Source organism: Benincasa hispida, chromosome 12 (assembly GCF_027475165.1).
Source record: "Benincasa hispida cultivar pf3 chromosome 12, pf3_genome.v1.1, whole genome shotgun sequence".
NCBI classification, from domain to species: Eukaryota; Viridiplantae; Streptophyta; class Magnoliopsida; order Cucurbitales; family Cucurbitaceae; genus Benincasa; species Benincasa hispida.
This window is the reverse complement of record NC_143489.1, coordinates 5,805,675-5,818,282: the sequence shown is the minus strand read 5'-3', so window position 1 is coordinate 5,818,282 and position 12,608 is coordinate 5,805,675. Positions and strand designations below refer to the sequence as shown.

The following is a 12,608-nucleotide window of genomic DNA, read 5'->3' as shown; positions in this document are numbered from 1 at the left end:
ATTAACAACTTCTACTGTAATGGAGTATACTATATCTTTCTTAATATCAGATAAAGTCAATTTCAAATTATATGGGGATTTTTCAAAGTCCCAACTTCAATATCCTTATTATGATTGCATAACCATTGAAAAAGTTCAAGAAAATTATCTTGATTCTTCGAATCATCTGTCTCATCATGTCCAATGAATGTAAGTCCTTGTCGAAATAAAAATCAAATACAATCAATTAATACACCTAATTGAGTTTGATACTCAACTCGTGCTTGGTCAGACATCCTATTTTAAAATGTCTCAATACGTTGTTTCTCTTTTAAAAGAGCCTCACATTTACCCAAAATTGTATTATATGCACTATTAGGATCACCAACATGAATATGCAATTTCTCTTTTTTTTTTTTCCAAATAGAAAACCTTCACTAACAAAACAGTCACCTTCTGACTCTTCACTTACTTCTGGTTTGAATAGATAGCAACAAAAACAAAATGTGGCATCCTTGGAAATGCTATATTCTAGCCACTTAGAATATTCACTAAACCAACTAGGGTTAAATCATCTGGACTTTGTATCAAATTTCTTCAGTGGAAAAGTATGATTACGAGGCTGACAAGGACCTTTTATCAAATATGCTCTACGAACTTAATCTTGAATATTATAATTATAATAATAAATTTTGGTTCTTAGACCAGGATCTGCGAGTAGTTCTTCTAAATTGAATTCTGTATAAGATCGATCAGAACCCAAAACATTTTTCTTCTTTGAAGATGATGTCTCTATTGTCTCTATTATTTTTTTTCTTTTATAATATCACTCCATATTAATTTTGAATTAACTCTACATAAGCATTAACAATAAGAATTGTACATTCTGTTATATAGATTTAAAAGCATAAAAACTTAAAAGTCTAAGAAGATTTTAAAACTTACTTGACAAGTTCGTATATCTAAACGAGTGACAACAAATAATCCTCTAACTTCCTATGCGAGTTATGTGAATGTAAAAATAATATGGAACCAAATGAAAATATATAGAGAGTAATGTGAATATAAAATTATGTAAAAAAATTAGTGGCACAATAAAAATATCTCTCCATATTAAATTGGAGCTAACTCTACAAAAGTATTCACAATAAAAATATTAAAAACTATCATATAGTTTTAAAAATATAAGAACTAAAAAATGTAAGAAGAATTTCAAACTTACATATCAACGATATGATACGTATAGCCTAACAAGGAACAAAGAAATTATCTTGTACAACTCTAAAACTAATATATAACAAAAATTATGTAGGAAAAGAAAAGTCAACATTACCTAATCAACAGAACGTTGTTGAGAATTGAAATTAAAAACTTCCCTAAATTTTGAAGGGAAAAAAACTTCCACAGAAGATAAAGGAATTACACTGATTTTCTAATTTTTTGGAGATTGATTTGTAATTGCAACCTAAAAAGCTGATATAGGAATCTCACTTTTAAATCAATTTTTTTTTAAAAGATAAACCAGTTTTTTAGCAGGAATTTAAAATCAGAGTTAAAAAATGTTCAAGTGAGATTCAAAGCCAAGTCCCATGCGACATTAATGATGGGGAATTAGTTGTCAATTACTCGACAACTAAGATCCCTTGGACGCAATATGCGATGCATGTTCTTAAGGTATGCGTTGATGGTCATGCGTTGGAACGACTATGCGTTAATAAATATATGCAATGACCATGCGTCTTGTCACAAGTTTTCTTGCGCTCACGCCAAGTATAACGCGAACGCAAGTTTCTCGGGTGATCTAAGGTCGAACTCAAGGACTTGTAGTTGGGTGAATGCAGTAATATGCATGTGGTGGTTGAATAAAAGAATGGATGAAAGGTTTCTAAGCTAACACTACTCCTACTCCTAGCTAACAGACAACGCAATGAGAATATGCATGAGAGGTAGAGACATGAAAACTCTTGACATGAAACAAATGAATGGGAAAAATGGATAAAATGTGGAGATGTTTTCATTGCAATACTTAAGAGTGACCGCAAGGGCGACCTTAGTCAACGTAAGTCATGCAATCATGCTACACACACTTGAGCCTAAGTCTAGGACGTATCCGGTGTATCTACGATATTGCCGGGAAGCCTATGCCTGCCTAAATCTCCATAACCCACTCACGAGCTCTCATCACATGAGCGTGATAGCCGCATAACACCCTATCCTACTTCCTGGACGCATGCAATATCCTATCCGTAGGGTGCATACGTTGTGTCATAGCAAACGGAGCTTATCTCTAAGTTCTCCGTTCTTGCCTATGCATTCCAATCCGCTCTCTCGAGTCTTAGATTTAGGTTTTAGACTACTCTCCCAAGTATGCCTAAATGATAAATGATGCGCTCATAGGACAAGGTAATCGCATGAACTTGGTTGACGCAAGATTATTCCTATCTCTAGTGAACAATGCATACATTGCTTAATACGACTAACCACTTACCCTCCCGGGCAGTTGGTTGTTCCTGACTTTACTCGTAGACAAGCATTGCGTAGCCTATAGACAGGCGTTGCCGCAGCTTCACACTAAGCAAATAAGGTTACTCACACACTCACGCAATGCACACCTCTCGGTGGTTTGCTACATGCTTCATATCCCTAATCCATATGACTAAGTATGTGATACCCAAGCAATCTCATTAAGTTTTGCAATGAAAGTTAGAGATGCTAAGTAAAGAAGATAGAGATGGAATCAAAGGAAATTTAGAAATGCATTGAAAACAAAATGTATTAATTCCTTAATCACTAAATGTCATACAATACAATATATGAAAAGAAGGAAAAATGAAATGACCAGCTGGAAGCAAAGATTGCTTCCAGCGAATGCATGTCAAGGCTGCCGGTGGTGCCATGGATAGGTGGTAGAGCTAACTCTCTCGAGATCTAGCTCCGATCGAAGGCTTCGGTTGTCACTTGGAATGGATGAAGGAGGTGAAGAACTCTCAAGCTTCTTCTCAGCATTTGTCTAGATCATAGGGAAAACCTTGGGAAGCAGGGGTAATCCCCGGACAAGTTGAAGTTCTGCTCATCGGCTTCTTTATATAGAGTCTGGATCGCAGACAGCATTAATGGACTGCTCTGATTCTGACATTCGACGCGTTTAGTCCTTTCTGAATCCCTACTGCTAACGGCGTGGTAGGTGGGATGTCAACATCATCTTTTGATTTTTTCGAGGTAGATGCATTGATACATTCATTCCACCCACCTTGTGTTGATCCCATTAATATGCATTATCTTGTAACGCAATCGTACAGTGACCGCATTCTCTTAATACCGCAACTTCTACACGATGACCGCAATCGCTTGATGATCGCAACTCCTATGCGATGGACACATATGGCTTATTACTGCAACATCCATGCGTTGATCGAACACGTTCGCCTTTGTGATGGATAGTTTCTCTGCATGCAATCGTCTATGTGGTAGTCCAGTTTCCGCGTTTGCATCCACTTCTTGAGTTGGCTACAAAAATAGAACATTGAACGCATAATAGTGCATAATAATGGGTTAGCCGAGATTCATCATGTTGAACAACGCAAGCTCATTTTCTCATAAATTTCTAACATAATTGTTGCATTTTCCGCTTAACAGCCCTTATAATTCTAAGTAAAAGGCTTAAGATGACATGTATTTCTGCATGTCATCAGACATTAACCAACCCTTTAACCACTGAACCACAAAGGGTTGATTGATGCCACACGACATCAGTCCCGTGCGGCATCAGTCAACCCTTTAACCCAAATCCCATGCGGCATCAGCCAACCCTTTAAAAATCTATCGTTAAATTTATTATTAATGTGCATTTATTATTTATATTATTAATTATTACTGAAAAATTTATATTAAAAACATAAAAACTAATAATTTGAGGGGTACATGTCCCTATCCTATGTGGCTCTGCCCTTGGCCGTTACAATGAGGAAGGGATATTCAAATAACCGACTTCTTAATGGTTAAAACAATTATATGCCATATATATATGGCACACACCTAGCTAGATAGATGTTTCTTTAGGCCAAAATTTTGATATGCATCCAAGAAAGAAGTGTCCAAATTCACTTAAGATTCACAACATGCAACAAAATAATTTCACACATTTGTATAGATTAAGTTTTAAATTTGGGGATATATATATATATATATAATGATAATGATATTGCAGCTGCAATATGCATAACTCAGTGGTTTATGTATCATTGTCCAACTTAATATTTAGGGATGGCCTCGCAATTACCGTAATTACAATCAATTAATTATGCTAAGTACCCAAGTTACCTCCTATAGATTACCAACTATATTGATTTTGTGAGTAATAGAAATTATTATAAAAGAATCTTAACTCTCTTTTTTTTTTTTTTTTTTTGATTGATATATCAAATTAGGTTAAATCCATTAGAATCACTACTAAAAAACACACATCTATTTTATATTCTTTTAAAAATCAATTTTTTACTAGCTTTTATATTCTTCTAGAAACAGATACACCTTTTTAATAATATTAAATTTTCAATTTTATCCTTTAAAATTAAGATTTATTTTATATATTAATTAAAATAATTATTTAATAACTATAAATTATTAAAAAAAATAATATTTAGGTCCATTTAAGTTATTATATTTAAAGCATGATAATTTTGTATTTATTTACCAAATATTATAACAAACTTATTCAAGTGTAAGACTAAAATTTACCAAACACTAATACACTTTTCTTTAATATATTTGTATTGTTGCGAATTAATTGACAATAAAAGTAATATTAAACACCAAAGTTGTTTAGATTAATTGACATATAGTTTGATCCACTCGTTGTTAAAAAAATTAGCACCACTAAGCACTTCTCTCTGTGTCCAATCCAAAGAGTAAATCATAAATTTAATTCTTGTAGTGCTCTATGATTTTGGTATCAAAGTTTGTGTGTCAATTATCCGAAAAAAAAGGACATATGAAAGAACCTTGTCATCTAAGTAATTATAGGCTAGCTTCTTGTTGTAAAAATATCTACATAAAAAATGTTTCCGTCACTAAAATTTATTGCTTAATTTATTACTATGCAGTTAATATAACTTATATAACAATGTATCTCTATACGTTGTTAACAATATTGTATTTTTAGCGGTATTTTTTTAACTTTTAACAATATTGTATTTTATGCATCACTTAATGTATTGATTTTTTCTTGTAGTGATGATATTAAATTTAGTAAATGTTGAAGATGGTCTTGAGACTTTTTATATTTTCTTCTTTTTAGTCTAACACCTTATCAACAACATCAAAATATTCCATGGCTCTGTGGAAAAAAAGAATTATGAAAAAATAAATTATGTTAAACATGATTAGGTAGATGCGTAAAAATGAATTAAAAGAAATTTGATGCAAACGAACCGACCAACACACACTGATGCAAAAATATAATTCACTATGCAAAATGATTTGAGATTAACTATAATTTTTAAAAGCAATCATTAGGAAAATTGACCCTTTTTTTAGAAAAATATAATTAACAACATCAGTATTGCATAATCATGAGATTAATTATTACATATATATGTGCTTTGCTTTGGAAAAACAAGTCTGATAAATGTCTCCATTTAGAATAATAAAATACTCTGTGTTTGTTTGAAATGTGTGTTTTTATTATCTTTTTAGCCAATATGTTGCATTGGATTGTTTTTGTTATCATACATTCTCCACTAATGTTAGAATCAAACATCAAAAGTATGGTTTTTCTTGAACATGTCTAATTGAGTTGAGGTAAAGGCTTTTTTTTTTTCCTTCCCTTTTCTTTTAGTTATAATTATCTCGCAAAATAATTGATTTTAAAAACAGACTTGACTATTTAACTTTAATAAAATATTAAAATATGGCTAAGTATTTAGCTAGAAGGATGACCTAATGAGTTATTCCAAGAAATTGAAGTGAGTTATTTTAGCTAAATATGGAAGTTCATTCATATGGTCAACCATATCGGTTAAAAGATCAACTTTGCAAGAGGAATCAAAAGATCAATAAATACCATGGAATGGGCAGACAACGATGAGCAAATTATTCCCAAATGTTCGTTTATTAGGCCAACTACATGGACATGATTCCATGGGTTTCTTTGTAACGACTAAATTAAGTTAGTAACAATTAAATTAATTATTTGAGATATTAATTAGTCCAGTGACAGTTACAAATAACGGTTTGATTAATGATTATTTAGTGAATGATTGTTATAAAACCTTTGCCTACATAACTAAGAGGGCTCATGATATTTGAGATACAGTGAAATACATCTTGAACTCTTTATTCTCTATCTTTCTTTAAACGATTACTAACTTAATCGTGGAAGTGTTGGTGGCCAAACACCACACCCATGTAATTGTATTAGGCTTTCGGTTGATTTCCTCCCAAATATTATAAATTCACCGTGAGTACCCAAATTCATTATCAATCACATAAATAAAATGTCTATCCTAAATTAAAAGAACTATGGTCCACACTCTCCCACCATGTTAACTAAAAAAACTTTAATAAAACAACAAATAAAATAAGATAAAATAATAAGGTTTTGTTAGTGAATTTTTTTTAAGAGCATGTGAACTAAATTAAATCTAAATCTAAATGTATAATTATAATAATAATTATTATTATTATTTTAAATGATAAAACAGCTAAAAATATTTACAAATAATAACAAAAAATCAATGATAGACAACGATAGATTACTATCCGTATCTATTTGTGTCATGATAGACAAAAATAGTCGTCTATCGCTGTCTATCACGATCTACCATAGATAGATTGCAACCCTAATAATAATAATAACAACGACAATAACCCTTTTTATTGTCCAATAGGATACCATTACTTAAGACAATTGCCTCTTGACAAAATTTGACAGTTACTCAAACTGATTAGTAATTTAACTAAATATATATACTTACAATTTGTTTTTAAAAAAAAAATCAACGCAAATTTATTGGTTGCTAGTTACCTTATTTATTTATCTATTTCTTGCATAATTTCTCCACACACACTAATTTACATATATAACAAACAATAATAAACTAACCCAATATGGAAAAAGAATGCACATATAAACAAGTGATAGTACAGAGAGCATTCAATAATCTCATGAATAAAGTTAAGGATCAAACAATTAAATTGATATACATAATTAATAATATATACCTCTAGACATATTTATATCATAATTAAATCAAACCCCATTCTCACATTGCTTTTATTCTTTCTTTCTTTTTTCTTTTTTGGACACTCTCTCTACTATTTTCCAAACCCCAAATGAACAAACTTTTTCACCCTCTTTTCTTATATGTTATTATTTACACAACAAACAATCAAACAAATAAAAAACCAAGACAAACCCACTTCCCAAAAAAAAAAAAACTCTGCCAATTAAAAAAAAAAAAAGAAACTCTGCCAATTAAAAAAAAAAAAAAGAAACTTAAAATTTAGCCTCTTTTCTTTTTTCCTTTTTTTTTCCCGTTTTGGATCTCACAATAATAAATAAAAATATATAATTTTATAGAGATGTAGGGAAAGAAGATGATAATGTATTATTAGCTCCTCCTCCTCCAATGGTAGCATTTGAAGAAGGTGGTGCAATAATTTCTTCCCCACCAAGAGATCCTTCAACATTTTCCCAAAATAGAAAATTAGAGTTTTGTGGCTGAGTTGACTCAACCACCCACTCGTTCAGCTCTTGCCTTTCCAAGCATTGCAATGCCATCTCTCCTTCATCCTCCATTGTCACCAAACTTTCAATGTTTTCTATCAATGGTGGCAAATAATTATTCGTGTTGTTCATAACCGTTGTCCCCCCGGCAGCTAACCCCATTTGAGGGCCGAGCACCGCCGTGGGAAACAGGTGGTTGTGGTGGTTGTTCATGTGCCAAGTAGTATCCGAGTTGAGACTCAATGAATCATGGAATAGTTCTTGAGAGGATGTGTCAAACATGAAGAGAGGGCATGAAAGGGCTGGAAATAGGGTTTCTTGGTGGAGGGAGAGTTGTTTGGTTGTTAGGTCTTGAGTGAGGAAATTGAGTTGGTGGGGATTCGAACTTAGTTGGATATGCTCGGTGGTGGTGGCGGAGGTGACGGTGGTGGTTGTGGTGGCGGTCGGAGTTGTAGAATTGGACTTTCGAATCTTTTTCTTGATCCATGAATTCCAATAGTTTTTTATCTCGTTGTCTGTTCTTCCGGGGAGATGACTTGCTATGTGAGCCCATCTAAAAATATACAATATATATGATATTTAGATATGTTGGTTTTTTCTTTTCTATTGTGATATTGACGTCAAAATTGTTGGTTCTATTTTAATTAGTAAAATAGTATATTATAGCATCTTTCAATCCATAAAACATTTAAGAAAGGACATATATCTATGATTAATAAATTAAAGGTTCAAATTCTCAACTATACACCATTCAATTTGAAAGAAAATTATAGCACGTTGTTTGAATTCATACAACTTTCTCTCGCTATATTCTAAAAAAAACCACCCAAGAGAAAAGAAAAGAAAAGTTTCTTTTATATATAAATATATATATTACTCTGTAAGAGAAACTCCCAAAGTTTCTTAACAGTCTTAATCATTTTTAAATGAAAACAATAATGATGGTTGGTAGATTAGGTTTATTTTCTAAAACAAGTTACAAAATGGCTATAAATCAAGCTCCTTGTCACTTAACACCATTAACATATCATACCATTAGATTTATTATTATTATTTTTTTTTTACCATTTTTAAATTAATCATCCTCATATCAGAAATGCATCCAAAACCATCTCAATGAAAAAAAGCCAATTTACAACCAAAGTAAATAAAAATGGTCATATTTGTAAATAAAATGAATATAAAAAAGATAGTTATGACATTGATAATATATATATATATATACATAACAAATGGAAATATAATAATGAAGTTAAAGGTGAAAATTACAGGCATTCCAAACTCTGAAGTTGCCATGTTAACACCCTTAATTATAATCCAATTACATATAGGTGAAAAACACACACACCTCCTTATTCATATGTCTATAACTAAAATTATTTGTCATTTCCTAAATACTCCCCTTTCTTAGGATTTTGTTGGGTGTTTTTATTCAATTAATTGATAAAATCCAAATCCTTAATATTAAAAAAAAAACAGACAGAATATTTCCACATAATAAAACAGTTAAAATAGATAATTAAAAAAAAGAAAGAAAAAAAAACCTGTTGCCGACAACCCCATGAAGGCTGATGATCAACTTTTCCTCTTCAGGTGTAAATCTCCCTCTTCTAATGTCTGGTCTCAAATAATTTATCCACCTTAAACGACAACTCTTTCCACATCTTTGTAACCCTAAAATTAATCCATATATAAAATTCAACTTATAAATCTTCATACCGCTTGATAAAATTTTATATTCTAACTTTCTCGAAACTCATTTTTATTGTCGATAGAAATTCTCCCGACGAAAAATTAGCAACGATTCCATTTTTTTAAAAAAACTTCAAGTCTTCGAGAAAATTCTGAAATCTTGTTTTTAAATTACGGATTGATCCAAAAACTTAAACTAATTGGTGAAGATAAATTTGATATCGTAGTACTTCTTTGCCCTATCGATCGTACCTGCTTTCTCGGGGACTTCGCTCCAGCAGCCATAGCCGTGGGTGGTTATGTAACGGATGAGCTTCTCGTCTTCCTCCGGCGACCATAGCCCTCTCTTAACCTTCTGTTGATTGCAACAAGAATGGTGACCCATTTCTCAAAACTTAAAAACAAACAATAACTTAAAATGAGGAGAAAAAAAAAGCTAGGGTTTTTAAAAGAAGTGTTAAGCAAATGGCTGCCTTAGCCTTAGCTTTTGCCACTGAATTTCTCTCAGAGTCTCTTTATCTCTTTAAGAGGGCAATGGGAAGATCAAACGGCCGACATGAAAACTTGAATGTGGGGTCCAATTTCATGGAGGTGGGACCCTTTCTTCTTCCCATCTAACCCTAAAATGACATTCCATCAATCGACTTTTCCCCCTTTTTTTAAAAAAAAAAATAATAATTAATTTTTTGTACGTAGATTTGTATTACGTAATTACCAACTTTTGTTTTTGGTCTTGCCGGTGGTTCCACAGACTATGTCTCAGAAACCCTAAAACCTCTCTTTTTTCCTCTTTGTCTGAATTAAATGTTTTTTTTTTTTTTTGGTTCATTTACAATGACATTGCAACACATCAAACATAATTGCGAAACGAGGCCAAATAAAGAACATATGCCACACGCACGGATCTATAATAATTATATTATAACCAAAAAGAAGTTTATTGGCACTACATTCTTTTCTCTTACAGTTTTGGCCAAATATTTGAAGAGTAATTATTTCACGTTAAAAATTTTTTAAGAAGTAATAAACTCTAAACATTAATTAAGATACCTATTACTTTAATTTTAAATTTTCCTAATAAAAAACACTTTAAATTTGGTGGTATTCACTCTAATTAATTTTTTTATTCTTTAGTTTGAGAATGAGAAAAAGAATACAAGTAATGATACAAAAATTTTGAGAGTGTGCTTTTATAATTGAGATCAAGGAGATAATTCTATGTGATTATAATAATATTTAACATGGTCTTAATTTTTCTTCAATGTTAAAGTTTTTCATGTAAATTTTGTCGTTTTTTTTTTTTTTATCTTCTTTTATTTTTATTTTTAATTCTTTTTCTGCTTATTCTTGCGAGAATAGGTGAGAGATTTATTCTTTTTTTAACCATCGATGTTTTAAGAAAATGAATTGGTTTGATTTGGTTCAGTTCGATTGGATCTCATCATATGTATCATCATTGAATTCAAGGGGTAAATATGAAAACTAATAGACAAACCTATTTTTTTACTTAATTTAAATAAATATATAATGAATGTAGTTTGAACCTGAGTCTAGAGAAAGTTAAAAGGTAGATTAACCATTAAGCTAACTAGTGTTTCTCATATTATATATATATATATATATATATAAAGCATAAAATTGAGGGGGAGAGGAGATTTGAACCTCCAAGTTCATGGTCTATAATGTATGCCTTAACCATTTGATTTTGAATTTTATTTAAGTTGATGATCAAACCGTTAAGTTTAATATTGATAATATAAATATTTTATTTAAGGAGCTATGCTTTGGAAATTTTCTCCTACCTACACACTTGCAAATATTTAATGACAAATTTAATGTCGAGTATTTTTATGTTCATAAAACAACTATAATGTATAGTTACAAAAATACATTTTAAAAAACCAAATATTAGGTTCTGAAATATATCATTCTGAGCAAATAAAACTTAGTTGATGATCCCTACTCATTAATTATTTTCTTTCCACTAGAAAGATCAATTTTGATAATAGTTTGAAATTGTTATACACTTACGACGATCTATTTAGTAGATAAGTCATTTATTAACCTTTTTTGATTGAAGATTTGATCTTATAACAATTGCATCAAATTATTACTTTAATTTACCTTCGTTAAAAATCTAAAAAAGTATTGAATAAAAACTTGATATTATTCTAAAAATTTGGAAAATATCAGAAGGGAGATGATATGTTAAAGATCAACTTGTTAGGAATACCAAGTTTATAACAGAAGTAATAATGATAATCTCATATGGAGGGTGGAAGGAACACTTTAAAAGATCTTGTGAAAATGAAATCGCTTCAATTCTTTTTTATTTCCTTCATATATTTAATTATTATATATGATCCATTAATTAATAAAGAGGAAAACTTTTCATTATATATATATATATATATATATATATATATATATATAAAGCTATTTGGAGAATAAACATGGTGACGATTGAATGATGTAATTTCATGAATACGAACTTCCACTCCAATCAATGTTTTGTGTTGTCATTTCATTGCTTCATGGCTTCCTAAAGAATCTTTTATTGTCAAGTATTAATTAAGATACTTAATTATTTCACTTAACCAATGTTTAAATTTGGAAAAAAAAATTCAATTTTTGGATTGTTCCCATTTAAACATTAAACTAATAATTATGTATCAATTGAACTTTCAATTTTGTTAAGTATATCAATTTATGTCCTCCATTAACGTTTCTATCTGAAAAAACCTCATGTAAAAACTTATTATATTTATCGAACCCTTAAACTTTCATAAATGAACTAATTTAAACTATTAGTTAGAATCTTTTTTAAAAATCGTCCATATGTATTTACTCGAGTTACCCAATTTGTAAAATCGACATTGAAGAAGTCTACATGTCTGAAAACCAATATATGGATGATTTTCAAAGGCAATCATACTAAAATGTCTAAATTGATCAACTTATGAAAATTAAATTTTGAAGTTTAATTTATTCAAATCATAAGTTTCATACAATATTGGTTGAATGAAATCTAGAAGAGGGTGTAAAGTCATACATTTACGAATTTTTATGATTTAAATTGATATAAATTTTAATAGATGCAATCCAAAGATTTAGGGGTATAAATTGATATTTGCCCATCAAATTATAATCCTCTTAGCTCTAATTTTTGTTCAATTAATTAGTTGCAAAATAATTCAACTGCATTAATTTA

The 12,608-nt window shown here is 30.4% G+C and overlaps 1 protein-coding gene across 1 annotated transcript; it reads right to left on the bottom strand.

Annotated features, from left to right (window-relative positions):
• Positions 1-7,148: 7,148 nt before the first annotated feature.
• Positions 7,149-9,916, bottom strand: ATMYB103 (myb domain protein 103). The gene is made up of 3 exons (XM_039020193.2): positions 9,650-9,916; positions 9,250-9,379; positions 7,149-8,258 (listed from the first exon to the last, which is right to left on the bottom strand). Exons 1-3 carry the CDS (start codon positions 9,780-9,782, stop codon positions 7,553-7,555), a joined length of 969 nt encoding a protein of 322 aa, XP_038876121.1. The 5' UTR covers positions 9,783-9,916; the 3' UTR covers positions 7,149-7,552.
• Between the last annotated feature and the right edge of the window lie 2,692 nt (positions 9,917-12,608).

Coding starts and splice junctions, on each gene's coding strand:
- ATMYB103 (XM_039020193.2), bottom strand. CDS start 9,782: ATGGGTCACCATTCTTGTTGCAATCAACAGAAGGTTAAGAGAGGGCTA. Junction 9,380..9,649: donor CGAAGTCCCCGAGAAAGCAG/GTACGATCGATA, acceptor GATTAATTTTAG/GGTTACAAAGATGTGGAAAG. Junction 8,259..9,249: donor CATGGGGTTGTCGGCAACAG/GTTTTTTTTTCT, acceptor GTATATTTTTAG/ATGGGCTCACATAGCAAGTC.